This window comes from Salvelinus alpinus, chromosome 32 (assembly GCF_045679555.1).
Source record: "Salvelinus alpinus chromosome 32, SLU_Salpinus.1, whole genome shotgun sequence".
NCBI classification, from domain to species: domain Eukaryota; kingdom Metazoa; phylum Chordata; class Actinopteri; order Salmoniformes; family Salmonidae; genus Salvelinus; species Salvelinus alpinus.
This window is the reverse complement of record NC_092117.1, coordinates 3,505,665-3,524,835: the sequence shown is the minus strand read 5'-3', so window position 1 is coordinate 3,524,835 and position 19,171 is coordinate 3,505,665. Positions and strand designations below refer to the sequence as shown.

General features: G+C 41.5%; 2 protein-coding genes across 2 annotated transcripts; both read left to right on the top strand.

The window, feature by feature from the left end:
• Positions 1-504: 504 nt before the first annotated feature.
• On the top strand, positions 505-5,872 carry LOC139562585 (myb/SANT-like DNA-binding domain-containing protein 4). Its single transcript, XM_071380379.1, has 4 exons — positions 505-2,149; positions 2,441-2,511; positions 2,599-2,775; positions 2,866-5,872. The coding sequence occupies exons 1-4, from the start codon at positions 1,992-1,994 to the stop codon at positions 2,958-2,960; spliced, it is 501 nt and encodes a 166-aa protein (XP_071236480.1). The 5' UTR covers positions 505-1,991; the 3' UTR covers positions 2,961-5,872.
• A 92-nt stretch (positions 5,873-5,964) lies between these two features.
• LOC139562584 (low choriolytic enzyme-like) lies at positions 5,965-16,024 on the top strand. The gene is made up of 11 exons (XM_071380378.1): positions 5,965-6,112; positions 6,293-6,358; positions 6,517-6,573; positions 6,720-6,788; positions 6,924-6,973; positions 10,146-10,227; positions 10,337-10,451; positions 10,638-10,810; positions 15,156-15,237; positions 15,526-15,647; positions 15,757-16,024. The coding sequence occupies exons 1-11, from the start codon at positions 6,076-6,078 to the stop codon at positions 15,759-15,761; spliced, it is 858 nt and encodes a 285-aa protein (XP_071236479.1). The 5' UTR covers positions 5,965-6,075; the 3' UTR covers positions 15,762-16,024.
• Positions 16,025-19,171: the final 3,147 nt, after the last annotated feature.

Genomic DNA, 19,171 nt, shown 5'->3' with positions numbered 1-19,171 from the left:
TAGGAGCGACCTGTCAGGTAGGACGCAATCCAAGCGTGGGCCGCGCCGGAGATGCCCAGCTCGGAGAGGGTGGAGAGGAGGATCTGATGGTTCACAGTATCAAAGGCAGCCGATAGGTCTAGAAGGATGAGAGCAGAGGAGAGAGAGTTAGCTTTAGCAGTGCGGAGCGCCTCCGTGACACAGAGAAGAGCAGTCTCAGTTGAATGACTAGTCTTGAAACCTGACTGATTTGGATCAAGAAGGTCATTCTGAGAGAGATAGCAGGAGAGCTGGCCAAGGACGGCACGTTCAAGAGTTTAGGAGAGAAAAGAAAGAAGGGATACTGGTCTGTAGTTGTTGACATCGGAGGGATCGAGTGTAGGTTTTTTCAGAAGGGGTGCAACTCTCGCTCTCTTGAAGACGGAAGGGACGTAGCCAGCGGTCAAGGATGAGTTGATGAGCGAGGTGAGGTAAGGGAGAAGGTCTCCGGAAATGGTCTGGAGAAGAGAGGAGGGGATAGGGTCAAGCGGGCAGGTTGTTGGGCGGCCGGCCGTCACAAGACGCGAGATTTCATCTGGAGAATATATATGTCAAAGTGCTGATTTTAAATCACTGGAGTTTTGACTATGAGGGTGGTGAGAGAAAAGAGATTCTAACCATTCTTATGATGAGCCTTGGGAAGGAGAACTTTCCCATAGTTCCTTCAATTACAGTAATCCTGAAAAAGATACAATATGGCTTCAAAATATTATTATATTATTTAAATCATCTAAATTAAATTGTGTCACAAAGTAGGCCTTTTCACACTAAATCACAAGTGGTCACAACTACTTACCAATCACTTCAAAAATATAGAAATGATTTTGACCCTGAATTGAACTTGTAAGTGTTGCTGTAATGTGACAGTAACGCTATGTCAAACCATTTAGGCTGTCATCATAACAGTAAATACAATCATTTATGACATCACAATTGTGATGTAATGTGGTGCCATGGGAGACCACCCCCACCCTGACAGACAGCAAACACCAGAGCCACATAGGCCTGTTAACCAATTTATCCACTTCTATGTTTGAAATACAGTATATTTAGTACTAGTAAGCTCATAAACATAGTAAAAACCACACTGTAGCAATGTGTATCACTTCACAGCTACTGTCCATGATGCATCATGAGTGGTTGTCCTCTGATGGGACACTATTCCCTACATAGTGTACTACTTTTGACCATGGTTGATAATGTACTTTATAGGGTTGATTTGGGATGCACCTAGAACTATGTAAAAAGTACCTTTGTTCGTCCTCACAATCAATTTTGCGTTGACATTAAATAATTTTTACTAAGTGAAATTTATGGGACAACAAGAAAGAAATGTATTCATAAGAAAAACTGTACATCATTTTTTACGTTTTTGCAGAGGAGGTCTTAGTCGCACAATTACACATCAGTTTAGTGCAGTACTTCTCAAGGGAATGATAGCAAACACTTCATTGAAGAATCCCGTCTATAGTTCCCACCCCTACTGTGAACCAATCACTGATGAAGGGGTGTAGACTTCGACTACCAAACTTTGACTTGCCTCAAAAAAAAAATTGGTGCACGCGAACATCTGAAAAAAACCTACCGAACACCAAAATGAACAAAAACTTCACAAAATGTATAAGCTTAAACGGTTTCGACTGGGAAGCATGTGACAGCCTTTTAGGAAGGTGGACGAGCAAAATCCACCATCGTAGTACGGATGAAGCCTGAGCTGGAATGTGAAGCTAACTGAAGCTGTCACGTTCCTGACCTGGGGCCTGTTGCACAAAAGTAGAATTAAGACATCCGGGATAAATGACTCAGCTGAGCTCAATGAAGCCAAAACATGTGCGTCCAGGCTTAATTGGTTGCACAAAGACCAAGCCAGGATGAGCAGACACGGATTCATTAAGCCAGGTGAAACCAATCCTGGATAGGTGCGCGCTCACGGCTCACTCAAATAGACCCCGCCACAGATTAACTGATTTACCATGGCAACTAGAGCCGCGTACTTTTCCCCGTCGGAAGCACAAATCCTCATGGAGGCATACGAGGAGGTAAAAGATATAATTAAGAAGAAAGGCAACACCGCCACAGTGATAAAGCAAAGAGAAAAAGCGTGGCAAAGTATTGCAGACCGCCTGAATGCGTAAGTAGTGCACAATTACACACTCACCGCTCCGCTGAAACATCACAATTACAATTCAAATATTTAATTCACATCTCCAAAAATGCAGTTGTACTGTAATTATGAAACGGTTAAATTTTTAATTGAAATGCACTGCAGATATGAGTGAAATTGTGTAAAGTAACTCCATCACACTGTATAAAGCTATGATAAATTTTTTGATATTTTTACTGAAAACAAGACAAAAATACCAAGTAATTTTTTGCAGTGTGACTCCATTAAATGTGTGTGTGTGTGTGTGTGTGTGTGTAGATTAAACATGAACGGGCCAAAACGGACATGGCAGCAGGTCAAAATCAAATACAAGAACATTCTGCAGAATGGTATGGTCCCTGACTAATATTTAACAAAGCACAAGCATATATTGTACCCAGAAGGTGCCTGCTCACACATTGTCTGTACTGTTTTAGCAGTGAAAAAGAATACCCACAGACAAGGCACGGGTGGTGGGTCACCAAAGGCTGACCTTACCCCAGCAGAGGACATGGCCTTGGAGCTAAATAAAGGCAGGCCCGTCTTAGAGGGGATCCCTGGGGGGAAAGAGACGAGCATAGGTTCCTCCCAAGATGCCACCCGCTTCATTCAAGGTATGTCCTTCCATCTCTACATGGGATACAACCACATTCATATTGAATCAATTTGGACTGTCTGACTTTGGTTTACCTATTGCCTTGCAGTGTCTGGCAGCACTGTGTTCCTGTTAGAGCCACCAGCACAAGCACCAGACGATGCTGATCCAGTGAGTACTCCATCAAAGGCATACTGTGTGTAATACAAGGCTGCAGGGAGGCTACTGCATCCATTAATTTGTCTGTTCAGTTGATGTGTATGGATTTGTCCTGCATTTATTTTAGTGTGCAGACATGCAGGGTGTGTTATATACAGACCTTTGAATGTGTATGTATCATTTTGTATAATATGCTTGGATTCTGTGCTTTCCATCTTGTAGAGTCACTGTGACTTCAGTTTCGAAAGGAGCTGATGGTTTACCTGCTTTGTTTTGTCCTTATTCAATAAAGGAACATAATGTTACACATTGTGTTTTTATATTCATATGGAATGTGTATTTGTTTATATGACAGAGTACTAGGGCCACACTGAAGAAAAAGGATAAAGTCATAAATTTATGAGGCTGGTTCTTTCTGCAGAAAAGCTACATATTGTTTTTACAGTTTTGATACTTATGACAATGTGATACTTAATATTCTGGCACATCAGCATGTCTTTGTTTATGAAACCATACTGAAGTACAATTTCACGAAATGCCCCACATCTGTCATTTTAACAACTGTCCTCCTTTAAAACAACTGGTTACAATATTATGACTTGTGTTTTTTTCCCCTCTGTGGCCCTAATATTCTATCATTTTATATATAGCCTTATAGTCTATGGGAAACTGTAAATTATCTAATGATAGCAACATCATCTAAAAATCATTTTTTATCCAAAATCATTGAAATTAATGATCACAAACGTTTAAATAATAACAGTGGGTCTAGTTATATGTGATAACAATGTATAGTGAGCAGTGAAATAACTATTGGTTTCCATTTGTGGTGACTGCTGACTGACATTAGGGATGAGATTAAATAGATCCTGGAATTTAGCCTGGTCTGGAGCAGGCTAGCTCCACAGAATAAATCTCCATGGTAATTTATACCATAACATATCCTCCTGCCCCCTATCCATCTTTAGTGCAACCGGATTACGGATCAATTGAGCCAGGATCACCAAGATATCCTGGCTTAATCCCTTATCCTAGTTTTGTGCAACAGGCCCCTGTTTTCCCTTGTTTTGTATTTATTTAGTATGGTCAGGGCGTGAGTTGGGTGGGTTGTCTATGTGTGATTTTCTATGTTAGGTTTTTTGTGTTCGGCCTGGTATGATTCTCAATCAGAGGCAGCTGTCAATCGTTGTCCCTGATTGAGAATCATACTTAAGCAGCCGGGGTTTCACGTGTTGTTTGTGGGTGTTTGTCTACCGTGTTAGTGTTTTCACCACACGGTACTGTTTTTCTGCACTTCGTTTATTGTTTTGTATTTCAGTGTTCAGTTTCGGTTTTAATAAATCATCATGAGCACGAACCACTCTGCATATTGGTCCGATCCTTCTCGCCTCTCCTCGTCCGATGAGGAGGACGAAATAGACAATCGTTACAGAAGCTGGCTAGATTTAATAGACCCTGAGTAGATCTAGCTTGCTTCTTGGTATACCACTCTGGGAACACCCTGGACTTACGACATGGGCTCTATGCTACATTATGGACAGTACTGTTCACTACTCTATACTATGGATGCACATGACCACTGTCTATACTGCACTATACATGAACACTAACACTGTCTACATGGTTTCCCACAGCAGATATTTATTTTCTGTCATTGGGGAGCCCACCATCATAGCCAAGATCCACAACAAGATATCAGAGATGGGCCAGAGAACACATAGGACTGAACTAAACATCCAGAAAGTCTGACCGCTCTACAACTGTGGCTGTATGACATGCCATACTCTTTTTGACCAGACGGCATCAGATACATGGCCTACACATACTAAGACAGAGGAGCGCTGTTTTGCTGTCTCAGATGCTTTGTCTGAGGTTGATGTGTCTTTCTGTCAATAATGTACAACTGCAGCCCACAGTTCGGGGTGTTCCTGCATGAGGGCATTCCTGCATCTGCTACATTATGCACAGTACTGTTCACTATATACTATGGATGCACATGAACACTGTCCATACTGCACAATCTGTTGTTGAGGTTGATGACCTAAAAACAAGTGGTCACACCTGCATCTGTTCTGGTGACACAGGAGTTTGAAGTGGAGGGAGTACAGGGCTTAGCATGTCCCTCAAGGAGGCTAAAAAAAGATTTTGACTTGGAAAAGTTGAATATTTTCAGGAGTCGGGTAATTGGTTAAGGGAGGAGGATTGGAGGGAAAGAGAGAGGAGGTTGAATAGACTGAGGGAGGCAGAGTATGGGTTTGTATCTGTTGAAGATAGCAATGACAAGGGAGAGGGTATGACGAGGAAGATTGGTATCAAGTTCAAACAGAGTGGGCCGGACACCAGTTTGAGTTCTGGAGGTGAAATGGAAGGGGTAGAAGGTGTTGTGGAAGTTGGGTGGAAAAGATGGTGGGTGCTGTTGAGTCGGTGAAGGTAACCCTGAGTGGAGGTGTCTGGTGCGAGAGAGGCAGGTTTAGGTGGCCAGGGTCATTGTAGTGGAGAAGATGTTGTATGCAGAGGAAGTGGAGGGTGGATGAAGGGTGAGGGATTCTGAGAGGATCCCTGTGAATAGTAGATCTTTGCCAGAACAGAGGGATAGGCCAATGAGTGATATATGTTTCAGTGAGGTTGGCTTAGCATTCATAGCAATTGTTATCAGCTGTACCGCAGAGATGACACGTAAGTCATAGAAAATAGATGTTGTGGTGGCAGCTGCAGAGAAGTACTTGGGGGTACGAGATTCAATTTCAGAAGAGTTACAGGGTGTGTTGAGTAGTAGTGTCTCGCCCTCTCGGGTCATTGGCCTGGGGTAGGATAAGACAGGGTTAAAGTAGTGGAATAAGGTGATGGGTTTTAATGAGTGTAGGGTTAGTTAGTAGGGTCATTAAATATATATTTGTATGGATTTTTTCACGTTTCCCCTTATACCATTTTGTATAACAGAGTGTAATGGAGTCATACAATAGTTCAGTAGAGGGCGATAATGCAACATATTGGATGCCAACCGTCTTTAAACCTCACCGAAGAAGGAGAATGCACCTGTTATTTTGTGATTGCTGCCCTGCCCACTATTTGACTGGAAGGAGAGCTATTGCACACATTTGTTTGTGCTGTTTCTTTGGTTGTTTTCTCCCAAATCTTGGGGGACAATCGTTGTTGCAACATGGTTTGGTTTCTGATTCTCATCTGGTTTTTCCAAGGTAGGACCAGTCATTTTGATTTTGTGACATCCTGCTTTTGAGTGTTTTCCATTTGATGTAGGGCAGGCGAATCGGTTCTTCATGTTATGTAACATGTATTATGTTACATTTACATTTAAGTCATTTAGCAGACGCTCTTATCCAGAGCGACTTACAAATTGTTACCTTTGTGTATTTCAGTGGGCAGTGTTCCGATAACCAATTTCACAAATGTTACTACTTCAAATGCTACTATCCCTGCCACAGGTAGGCAGGCCTGCATTTGGGACCAGTCATTTTGTTAGGTGATAGGCTGAAAGCTAGGCCTGTTATCTGTTTTCCATGTTTTTATTTAATGTAGACTAGCTGTACTGCAAAACTGTTATTGTACTGTTCCACTTTGTAATATTTTATTTCTGTGTTTGTGGACAATTCTAAAAACCCCATCAACAATTCTACAAATGTGACTTTCTCTGCCACAGGTAGGCCTATACTGTGATTTTCAAGTCAGTCTCTTGGGATGATGGGGCCCAAAGAAACAATTCAATCTGTTGTCTTCAAGTTTATGGCTTGTCTATCAATAAACATAATGATATTACAAAGTTAGTTTGTTCACAATTCCTTTTAGGTTCTACTGCCTCAATGGGGACACGCCACAGACAAAATGATTGGGTTAAAACGCCTGAAACTAGAGAAGGTAACGCATTCATTAGATGAAGCGCACAATCCTGGACCTCTACCATGAGGTCTGGACTTTAATGGCACTGGAGGTAGTGACTTGTAACTAGTACATGTCAGTGTGGTTGTTTCAGACCCTCTCTCTCTGTTACAGAGGACTTACAGTTTGACCTTGCTATCACGGAGGGAGACATTCTGGTTTCGGTGAGTCTATTATCCTTGCTTTCTGTCCTGTTACTGCATCTTTTAGGCTGATGAATCAGATTGATACCACCTTCTGGTATACACAGTCTGAAGCTAATGACTGCAAAATCATTCAAGCCAGATTGTTGAACAGAATTACATTTGAACTTGCTCTACCGGTTGTCCATGGTGTTGGTCCTTCAGATGGTTGAAATTTGAGCCAATATATCCACAGGAAAATTTACAATGCATGCATACTAACTGAAGTGCCAGGTGATAGAAATTTCAACTTCAGTACCGCCACTCTAAAAAGTTGTGTTAACAGTACTTTCCTGTGGATATTTTTAACCATCTGAAGGATCAACACCACGGACCACCAGTAGAGTAAGTTTCAATGTCATTTCATTCAACATTCTGTCTTGTAAAGAAACCTTAAACGATTTTGCAGTCATTAGTTTCAGTCTGTGTATACCAGAAGCTGGTACAGTGCCTTCCGAAAGCATCATACCCCTTGACTTATTTCACATTTTGTTACAGCCTGAATTCAAAATGGATAAAATACAAATTCAAACCCATCTACACAAAATACCCCATAATGACAGTGAAAATGTTTTAGAAATGTTTGCTAGTTTATTGAAAATGAAATGCAGAAATATCTCAACTATTCGCATCCCAGAGTGAATACTTTGTAGAAGCACCTTTGGCAGCGATTACAGCTGTGAGTCTCTCTGGGTAAGTCTAAGAGCTTTCCACATCTGGATTGTGTAACTTCTCAAAATCTAATCAAAATTATTCAAGCTGTCAAATTGGTTGTTGATCACTACTAAACAACCATGTTCAGGTCTTGCCGTAGATTTGTCAATACTGTAACTCGGCCACTCGGGAACATTCTGTCTTCATGGTAAGCAACTCCAGTGCAGATTTGCCCTTGTGTTTTAGGTTATTGTCCTGCAGAAAGGTGAATTATGCTCCCAGTGTCTGGTAGAAAGCAGACTAAACCAGGATTTCCTCTAGGATCTTGCTTAGCTCATTCCGTTTCTTTTTTTGTCCTGAAACTCCCCAGTCCACAACGATTACAAGCATACCCATAACATGATGCATCCACCACTATGCTTGAAAATATGAAGTGGTACTCAGTAATCTTTTGGATTTGCCTGTCATTACACTTTGTATTCAGGACAAAAAGATAATTTCTTTGCCACATTTTCTGCAGTATTACTTTAGTGCCTTGACGCCATCAGGATGCATGTTTTGGAATAATTTTATTCTGTACAGGCTTCCTTTTCACTGTCAATCAGGTTAGTATTGTAGAGTAACTAAAATGTTGTTCCATTCTCAGTTTTCTCCTATCACAGCCATTAAAGGCTAACTGTTTTAAAGTCACCATTGGGCTCATGGTGAAATCCCTGAGCGGTTTCCTTCTTCTCTGGCAACTGACTTCGGAAAGACGCCTGTATCTTTGTATGGACTGGTTGTATTGAAACACCATCCAAAGTGTAATTATTAACTTCACCACGCTCGAAGGGATATTCAATGTCTGCTTTTTTACCCATCTACCAATAGGTGCCTTATGCAAGTTATTTGAACACCAATAGGTTGCTGTAGTTAAATCTGTTTGAAATTCACTGCTTGTTCGAGACCTTACAGATAATTGTATGTGTGGGTTACAGAGATGAGGTAGCCATTCAAAATTCATGTATAACACTATTGCACAGTGAGTCATGCAAATAATAGATTTATTGTGTGACGACAATCTCAATTTAAATGGTAGTGGGCGTTGCCAATGGCACGGTTTTAGTTTATTTTTGGTGATTTTATTTATTTTTCTTCTAAAGGATCTTAAAATATATATAGTTTACAAAACATTAGGAACACCTAATATTGAGTTGCACCCCCCTTTGCCCCCAGAAGCCTCAATTTCAGGGCATGGACTCTACAAGGTGTCAAGCATTCCACAGGAATGCTGGCCCCATGATTTCCTCAATGCTTGCCACCATTGTGCCCAGTTGGCTGGTAGTGGATCTCTAATCCGAAATAGCTCGTTCCATCTCATCCCACAGATGCTTCATTGGATTGAGACTGGTGACTGGGCAGGCCACTGCACTAAGCTGAATTCACTGTAATCTTCGTGGAACCATTCCTGGACAATCCTAGCCTTGTGGCATGGGGCATTATCCTGCTGAAAAAATCAATTCACAGATGGATACACTGCTGCCATGAAGGGATGCACCTGATTTTCAATTATGTTCAGACATTCAAACGTTGCTCAACTTTTATCATGGGGCCCAACGTGTGCCATGAAAAGGCACCCCACAGCATCACACCACCACTACCACTCACCAGCCTGCAATGTTGACAAACATCATGATGGATGCATGTGGTTTTCTTCATACCCTAGTCCTCCCATCAGCGTGAAATTGCAAATAAAACGGGATTCATCAGACCAGACGTTTTTCCAATTCTCCTGTGTCCAGTGTTTCATTAGTCCACTGCAAAAAAAAATTTTGCTGAAAGAAGTGGAACTCTGTAATGTTGTCGGCTGCCATACCCCATTTGTGTCAAGGTTCTACGAGTTGAGCATTTTTTGGGTCTTTGGGCACAAATGTTTTACTGGACTGTCAATTGACTATAACTGTAGCCCGTCTGTTGCTCTGCACAATTCGTGTCACCCATTTTCGACCACTGGACTGCCATTGGCTGGATGTCCTTTGGGTGGTGGACCATTCTTCACACACGGGAAACTGAGTGTGAAATACCCAGCAACGTTGCAGTTCTTGACACACTCAAACTGGTGAGCCTGGTACCTACCATACCCTGATCAAAGGTACTTAAATATTTTGTCCTGCCCATTCACCCTCTGAATGGCATATATACATGATCCATGTCGCAAGGCTTAACAATCCTCCTTTAACCGGTCTCTTCATATACACTGATTGAACAGGTGACCTCAATAAGGATCATAGCATTCACCTGGTCAGTCTGTCATGGAAAGTACACTGTATATTGCTCCAATCTTTTTTTTCTTCTACATACTTAGTCTGGTTTTAGTCATTTAAGTTAATACTGAAATAGTTTTACCATTTTAGAATTTAAAAACATTCATAGGGGAAATGCAGAAATAACAATTTAATTAATCTGAGGCCTATACTCTCTAGCGACAGCTGGATTTAAGACTAGGTGTTTTGTCCTACAGGAAGACCGATTAGCTGTGAAGTCACTTTGGCCTGAGAATGAAGGCGTCACTTCTATCCCCTACAAGATCAACGATTATCTGGGTGAGTGTCGAATACAGTAGGAGAGATGAACACTGTAACACTAGATGTTTTCTAATATAGTGAGAATGATATGCACCGTCTAATGGTAGATTGTCTCTGATCCACACAGTGGACAGAAAGGAAACTATACTAGCAGCGTTCAAGATGATTTCAGACCAGACGTGTATCCTCTTCCACGAATACACCAATGAGATTAACTACATCGAGTTCATCTCTGGGACAGGGTGAGTCCAAAGTGGGCACATTAACACATTCTCTCCTTCCCAGCAGTTTACAGTTAACTCACAACCTCTCCTTCCTTTTCCTGTGTTCAACCCTTTATTTTTCTCTCTTCCTGTCATATCCCCTCTTTCTCCTCCATTTCTCTCCTCCCGCTTCTCTCACCTTTATCTTTCTTCACTTAACTCTAGCTGTGCGTCGTATGTAGGTTTTCAGGGCGGGGCCCAGTCTCTGTACTTCGGTAGAGCCTGTAACGTGGGGAACCTGTGTCATGAGCTGATGCATGCACTGGGCCTGCACCACGAGCACACACGGCCAGACCGTGACCAATACGTCACCATACAGTGGGACAATGTGGTCCCAGGTAACTCACAACATACTAAACCACCTCACGGGCATTGCATGTGGATCAGGGGCAGGGCTGGTCAATTTGTCCCATGGAAGAGCTGCAGTGTGCAGGCTTTTGTACCAGCCCAACACTAACATACCAGATTCAGCTTTTTGTGGTCTGGAGTGAAGACCGTATAGAATAACTATTGACATTTAGTCTTTTATTAGGTACTGCCTAAGCAGCAGCTACTCTTCCTGGGGTCCACACAACATGAAACGCTATATAACATTTAATAGACAGTACAGCACAAGGACAGAACAACATTAGTTTAAAATAAGTATAGTCTTTCACAGGGGCGAAAATCTGATATCAACCTTGGAGGGGACAATTACATTACATTTTCTCAAGAGCAATTCCTGAGGGGGACACCAAAAGTAGTGCTGTAACACATAGCATACGTTGTTATATGTTAAATGTATATTGAGGAACCATAATTCCTACAACTGGATAATTGATAGGTACAGTAGTTAACTGAAGGGTTTTCCCAACTTGTTCAAATGTTTAAATCATTATAATTCTACTACTAATAATAGTTATAGCAGTGCTCCTTACCAGTCCAGTATGTATGCAGGTATTCGTACTTACAACCAGCAATATCAAGAAAGGTCAGTAGGTGACAATGGTACTGTACACTGTATGGGTGTAATTTTCATAAATACAATGAACATGGTGTGATCACATCTAAAAGAATCTCCATTGAGAACAATGACAAAGTTGGTCTCCGTATTGAATTGACCTTTTAATTTGACTTTTTCTGATACATTTATATAGTCATTAAATATGTGCACCTGGCCTGAGTCTAATACAATATCTTTGCAAGAACAAAAAGCTTAAAATAAGTACAGTTCTAAAAGCAAAATAACTACTTCAATGAAAAACCCAAATAAATCAAACAAAATATCCTTCAGTCAGTCTCAACTCTTCAAACAGCAGCTATGGACAAGTATGTCGCACAAAGTATGCAATTTTAAATAAAATAACATGAAATAAATAATTTGTAAGTGTACTGAAAACTACTAAACAAAAGAACAAATATCAATTACACCAGGGGTTCTCAAACAGGGGTCCATGGACTAATTGCAAGGGGTCTGTGAAATAAAAAAGTGTAATGAATGTAGTCAGTACCACAAGATTTCCAGTAAGTTTACATATAATATAGAGGGGGTGGAGGTCCCTGAGGACCGCTCAAAACCTTGCCTGCCTTGCCTCAAAATATGCAGGGGTTCCAGTACCCCAAAAAGGTTGAGAACCACTGCTATACACACTACTGAACAAAAGAACCGAGCATATGTTTGCGGGTTTCCTCAACACATCAGTTGCCACTTTCGCAATGCCCTCGCCTGTTGTCTCCGACACCCTGTATAGCCCAATAAACTCCTTGTGAGGGACATGGTCATGGTCAACATAACGCAGACAGACATTCTCCTGTTCAGCACCAGAGACATCTTGAGTACCATCAACAATTAATGAAAATTGTACAATCGGAAGAGACCTAATCTCAGCTGCAATGCCTCGAATGACTATTGGCCATGATGTTCAGAATTTCATTCTGTGCTTTGGGGCCTGTGTACATTGTGGTACGCTCTGTTAACCACTTCAGTAAAATGGGATCATCCTCTGCTGCCCTAAGTTTCAAAATCTGGTATAAATTCCCACTGTCATCCGTGTGGCCTCTAAAGGCTTGTCCCTGTCTTACTACATGCCGCACCGAACTAACAATTTTCATCAAGCAATGCCTTGCGTCATCCTGCTGTTTACCCCACGCGCTGGATAACTGGACACTGATTGGATTTAGCTGGTGTGCTGTTACAATTACAAAGTGGCGGTGGGTTTGGCAGTTTTGATGTGCTGTGAATTTTTCAATGGCTTTTCTCCAGTTCCTAAATCCTGCACTAATGAAGGCAGCATCTGCTCTTTGGCCAAAAGATGGCTGGCTTGAAAACCCTTGGCTACAGTGAAAACAAAACACTCCTTTTATTGATGGATTATAATGTAGCCAGGGGAAATCGCGAAACCATCTCTCTTGAAACGTCAACACTCTGTTGGCAAGAGTTTGCGGTTCTATAAATTGTGGGTGTGGCTGATATGGTTTTGTGCCATCACTGTGGTAACTGGACAATGCTGTGCCACTGTCCCCTATACTGGTGCTGCTGGCAACAAGGGTGACACTTGGTCCTGCCGTGGCTGTGACACTGTCCTCTGAAGTCTCTCTCCCTGGCTCTTTCCCTTTCACCACCCTAACTGACTCACAGTCTGTCTCCTAGAAAATAAATAAGGTGTTTGCCGTACTCCTAACTACCGGTACCCAAAACTACACAATTAATCACAACAGCAATACCATTGCCGTAAACAAATCTTAGTTTAGTCACCAGTTTAAGTTGAGAGTGGGGGTATCCATGGCATTTTCCAATTATGTCCCTATTTTACAAGTCAAAAAAATTGAGAACCTTTCATAATGTTGCCAAACAAAGTCTCAACAAACTTACCTGAGACTCCCTGTCTCTGCCAATCTGTCCCTGCATATCTGTCCCCAGCTCTGCTGTCTGTGTGCCATCTGTTGCCTGCTCTGCCTAATGACATCATTGTGAAACATTTCCATTAGCATTTCACTTCTTTCTTATGAACATTTTATCAACTAGTCTTTGAGATTAGGCTACTAGAGTTCTTACTATGCGTTTTGGTGTACTGACAAATACTCTGATGTCCGTCTTCTTACTTTTTTCTGCCATTTTTCTACCTGGCTGGCTGGCCTAGCTGCACACACACACATTTACACAACACATGCTGCAACCTTTTGTACTTTTAATAGTTTGTTTCATATTGGTTGGCTTCCAACAATAGCTGAATTTGTAAAGCTAACGAGCACCAATTCCGTTTCTGTGTGTTTGCTATAATCTTTGCTACCTGGTTAAATAAAGGTGAAATAAAAAAAATAAAAAAAAGTTCACTAGCGACAATTTATCTTTTGCAACGAGACCATCATATATATTTAAGACAATGGTAGAAGAGAGTGTAATTCTGTTCTGTTCAGTTTGGACTTCAGTTTATCGCTAACCTTATCACAGGGACGTCGAAGCACTACAGCTGCATGCTGATCTTGGAATGAACTGACGATAGCAAAGATTCCATCTTTGACGACGCCACATAAATGGAATAGGTACTAGCTAGCTTGATAGTTAATGTTTGCTTTAGTTTGCACGCTAGCTCTGCAAATTCAGCTAGTGTGTGAACCCTGCCAACATAAAAATAAATAAATAACATTGCTATGGACCTGCTATGGATTGACTGGATTAACCTCACGTCAGTTATGTACATGTCCCTTTCGGACAGTAGGTACGTACCCTCTATTACCTTGCCAGCTAAAGAACTGGCAGTGGATCAAACCATTGTGAGGCAAAGGGCGGGGGGGGGTCGCAATCTTTTGAAACTTAAAAACGCGCTATTAAGTGTCTATAATCAGCACAAGTGCTTTCATTGCGTATTATTAATATTATTGAAATTACATAGTTATGTTTACAGTGATATATTGGGGGGGACAAATCATATTTTTCCCAAGATGGGGGGGGTCGTGTCCCCCCCGTCCCCCCTGGGATTTCCGCCTATGGTCTTTCATACATTTACGCCTTAACGTTCCATTTATCATGTACTTATTAAAACGGAAATACTGCAGCCATTCATTTCCCCATCCATTGCAGCCCTTTTCTCTACTGTTGAAATTGCTTTGTCTAAGCAGGTCCTGATAGCCTAATATCATAGCAGCCTTGAATCCTGATATCCTAATCTCACAGCACCAGTTCTGTAAACACCAGAGAGAATCTTACACCAGTAACCATCAGTGTTCTTCAGTTTGAGACCAATACTATGCATAACTATGTATTTTATAGACTCATTTCCAATTATGTAGAATTTAACTGAATTTGTTAACTCCTGCGAATTTCCCCTGGCGTGACTGCAGCAACCTTGTTCACTAAATTTACCTGACGCGAATAACTCTACATTGTCATCTACAGTTACCACCTGTAATGGGTATCCTGGTGTAAAATATACCTTTTACAGTTGCCACCCGTAATGGGTATCCTGGGATAACATGTAAGCTCGTTTTGAGGGCAGTTTTGTTACATTACCACCCGCAATGGGTTTCATTAGGTAAGATTAAATATTCATGCCTTGAATCCTGTAGTTTCCTCCTGCTAGAGGTTCAACTTAATGGTTTCCATCTCAACTTGTCTACATTTCCATTTTCATTCCCTTATATCACATTCACACCCAGCAGTGTCCACCAGTCACATCTGCCTCTTGTAACTCTTTTAACTTCCAGGAAAAGAAGGTAACTTTAAGGTGAAGAAAGGAGACACTCAGGACCTGCCCTATGACTACGACTCCATAATGCACTACGGAACGTCAGTCACACTCCTCTCCTCCTTATTCCCACTAAAGTCCTAATTTTACTCACCTTGTTTTTAAACTGCTGGCAATAAGTAAATATTAGTTTTACTGGGCCTGTGTACAGTATCCAGCTCCAGTAACATTTCCCGGTGCGTACCAAATGGTTCCCTATTTAGGTCACTTTTTTACCTGGGCTCTGGTCAAACTATGTGCACTATTGGGAATAGGGTGGCATTGTGACGCAGTCCTTGTGTTAAAGTAGCAAGTCCTCTAATCCCCCATTGTTGGGTTTCTCCTGGCAGATACTACTTCTCATCAAACCGGAACCCCACTATTGGCTCCAAGAAGAGTGGAGTCCAGATTGGACAGAGAAATCACCTGAGCCCCCTGGACATAACACGCCTTAACAAACTCTATCAATGTGGTAAAGACATGCACACAGAGACAGGAAAAATATCAGAGTTGGGTTGCCGTTTTAAATGCAGTCATTCTCGTGCTGTATTCTAACCATGTTCATGTCCTGTCTTTCACAGAATAACAATGCACAGTTTAGCATTTATTACACCATCGAAGATTTCAACACCGCTGCTGTCGACTGAAGATTCCAACACAAATGGCACTGACATTTTAACTTCTCAACAATGAATAAGTTGAACTAGTCCCTTAACGCTTTCTGATGTATTATACGTGTGTTCAGCAGCAGGCAGTAGTTTAATTTGTCCTGTGTGCTCTTGCTGCCTTGAATTAGGCCTATTCCACTGCACTTGTCTTGGAAATAAATAAAGTGACCTAGACTGAAAAGAATCCAGTCAGTGTGATGTTTCATTCTATAATGGACCTTCTCAGCTATGCTCATCATACATCCCAAGGTGGGATCAGAGATGAAGTAGATCTAGCATAGCAGGAGAGACAACTTAAATTAATGGTGATTAAGGTATAAAACTTGGCTGACTAGCTAGGCAACAAATTATTTTAAAACGATGACGCCGTAACACAGGACTTAGACAGCAGGGATCATAGACTCACCAAAATCAGAATGTCGCCCTCTGGAAGGGTGTACTACAAAACAGGTTTGAGTTGACGAGAACTTTGGTAAACTCTTGAGCTCAATTCAGGATAACCGGTACCATGAACGTGGCCCACCTTTTAGCATGGAATACTTAACAAATATACATAAAGATGTATACACACACTACCGTTCAAAAGTTTGCGGTCACTTAGAAATATCCTTGTTTTTGACAGCCTTTGTTGTCCATTAAAATTAATTGATCAGAAATAGTGTAGACAATGTTGTAAAAACTATTTGAGTTGGAAAGGGCAGGTTTTTAGTGGAATATATACAGTTGAAGTCGGAGGTTTACATACGCCTTAGCCAAATACATTTAAACTCTGTTTTAAACAATTCCTGACATTTAATCCTAGTAAAAATTCCTTGTCTTAGGTTAGTTAGGATCACCACTATATTTTAAGAATGTGAGCTGTCAAATCTTGATTATTCTATTTCAGTTATATTTCTTTCACGTTCCCAGGGGGTCAGAAGTTTACATACACTCAATTAGTATTTGGTAGCATTGCCTTGAAATTGTTTAACTTGGGTCAAACATTTCGGGTAGCCTTCCACAAGCTTCCCACTAAGTTGGGTGAATTTTGGCCCATTCCTCCTGACAGAATTGTTGTAACTGAGTTAGGTTTGTAGGCCTACTTGCTCGCACATGCTTTCTCAGTTCTGCCCACAAATGTTCTATAGGATTGAAGTCAGGGCTTTGTGATGGCCAGTCCAATACCTTGACTTAGTCATTATGCCATTTTGCCACAACTTTGGAAGTATGCTTGGGGTCATTGTCCATTTGGAAGACCCATTTGCGACCAAGTTTTAACATCCTGACTGATGTCTTGATGTTTCTTCAATATATCCACATACTTTGCCTTACTCATGCAGCCATCTAATTTGTGAAGTTCACCAGTCCCTCCTGCAGCAAAGCACCCCCACAACATGATGCTGCAACCCCGGTGCTGCACGGTTGGGATGGTGTTCTTTGGCTTGCAAGCCTCCCCCTTTCTCCGAACAGTTTTATTTTTGTTTCATCAGAGCAGAAGACATTTCTTTAAAAAGTGCAGTCTTTGTCCCCATGTGCAGTTGCAAACCGTAGTCTGGCTTTTTTATGGCGGTTTTGGAGCAGTGGCTTCTTCCTTGCTGAGCGGCCTTTCAGGTTATGTTGATATAGGACTCGTTTTACTGTGGATATAGATACTTTGTAAATGTTTCCTCCAGCATTTTCACATGGTCCTTTGCTGTTGTTCTGGGATTGATTTGCACTTTTCACACAAAAGTACACTTATCTCTAGGAGACAGAACACTAATCCTTCCTGAGCAGTATTTTATGTTTATCTGTTATTTTACCAGTTAAGTTCACTGTGAACACATTCTCATTTACAACAACAACCTGGGGAATAGTTACAGGAGGATAAATGAGTTAATTGTGAACTGGGGATTATTAGGTGTCTGTGGTGGTTTGAGGGCCAGATTGGGAATTTAGCCAGGACACTGGGGTTATCACCCCTATTCTTAGGATAAGTGCCATGCGATCTTTAATGACCTCAGAGTCAGGACACCCGTTTAACGCCCCATCCGAAAGACAGCACCCTACACAGGGAAGTGCCCTGGGGTATTGGGATATTTTTTTTTTTTAGACCAGAGGAAGGAGTGCCTCCTACTGGCCTTCCAACACCACTTCCAGCAGCATCTGGTCTCCCATCCAGGGACTGACCAGGACCAACCCTGCTTAGCTTCAGAAGCAAGCCAGCAGTGGTATGCAGGGTGGTATGCTGCTGGCTATAAGTAGGCCTTGGTATGAAGGCTGTGTGGTGCCATGGTGTTTGTACTTGCATACTATTGCTTGTACAGATGAACGTGGTACCTTCAGGCATTTGGAAATTGCTCCCAAGGATGAACCAGACTTGTGGAGGCCTACAATTTCTTTTCTGAGGTCTTGGGTGATTTATTTTGATTTTCCCATGATGTCAAGCCAAGAAGCACTGAGTTTGAAGGTAGGCCTTGAAATATATCCACAGGTACACCTCCAATTGACTAAAAGTATGTCAATTAGCCTATCAGAAGCTTCTAAAGCCATGACATTATTTTCTGGAATTTTACAAGCTGTTTAAAGGCACAGTCAACTTAGTGTATGTAAACTTCTGACCCACTGGAATTGTGATACAGTGAATTATAAGTGAAATAATCTGTAAACAATTGTTGGAAAAATTACTTGTGTCATGCACACAGAAGATGTCCTAACCGACTTGCCAAAACTATAGTTTGTTAACAAGAAATTTGTGGAGTGGTTGAAAAACGAGTTTAATTGACTCCAACCTAATTATATATAAACTTCCGACTTCAACTATACATAGTTGTACAGAGGCCCATTATCAGCAACCATAACTCCTGCTTTCCAATGGCACGTTGTTAGCTAATCCAAATGTATCATTTTAAAAGGCAAATTGATCATTAGAAAACCCTTTTGCAATTACGTTAGCACAGCTGAAAACTGTTCTGATTAAAGAAGCAATAAAACTGGCCTTGAGACTAGTTGGGTATCTGGAGCATCAGCATTTGTGGGTTCGATTACAGGCTCAAAATGGCCAGAAACAAAGAACTTTATTCTGAAACTCGTCAGCCTATTCTTGTTATGAGAAATTAAGGCTATTCCGTGCGAGAAATTGCTAAGAAACTGAAGATCTCGTACAACGCTGTGTACTACTCCACAGAACAGTGCAAACTGGCAATAACCAGAATAGAAAGAGTGGGAGGCCCCGGTGCACAACTGAGCAAGAGTACATTAGAGTGTCTAGTTTTAGAAATAGATGCCTCAACTGGCAGCTTCATTAAATAGTACCCGCAAAACACCAGTCTCGACGTCAACAGTGAAGAGGTGACTCCGGGATGCTGGC

Excerpts from the sequence above, each read along its gene's own strand:
- LOC139562585 (XM_071380379.1), top strand. The coding sequence starts at position 1,992 with ATGGCAACTAGAGCCGCGTACTTTTCCCCGTCGGAAGCACAAATCCTC. Across the intron at positions 2,512-2,598 it reads CAAGAACATTCTGCAGAATG|CAGTGAAAAAGAATACCCAC; the intron begins GTATGGTCCCTG and ends GTACTGTTTTAG. Across the intron at positions 2,776-2,865 it reads TGCCACCCGCTTCATTCAAG|TGTCTGGCAGCACTGTGTTC; the intron begins GTATGTCCTTCC and ends ATTGCCTTGCAG.
- LOC139562584 (XM_071380378.1), top strand. The coding sequence starts at position 6,076 with ATGGTTTGGTTTCTGATTCTCATCTGGTTTTTCCAAG. Across the intron at positions 6,113-6,292 it reads TCTCATCTGGTTTTTCCAAG|TGGGCAGTGTTCCGATAACC; the intron begins GTAGGACCAGTC and ends TGTGTATTTCAG. Across the intron at positions 6,359-6,516 it reads TGCTACTATCCCTGCCACAG|TGGACAATTCTAAAAACCCC; the intron begins GTAGGCAGGCCT and ends TTTCTGTGTTTG.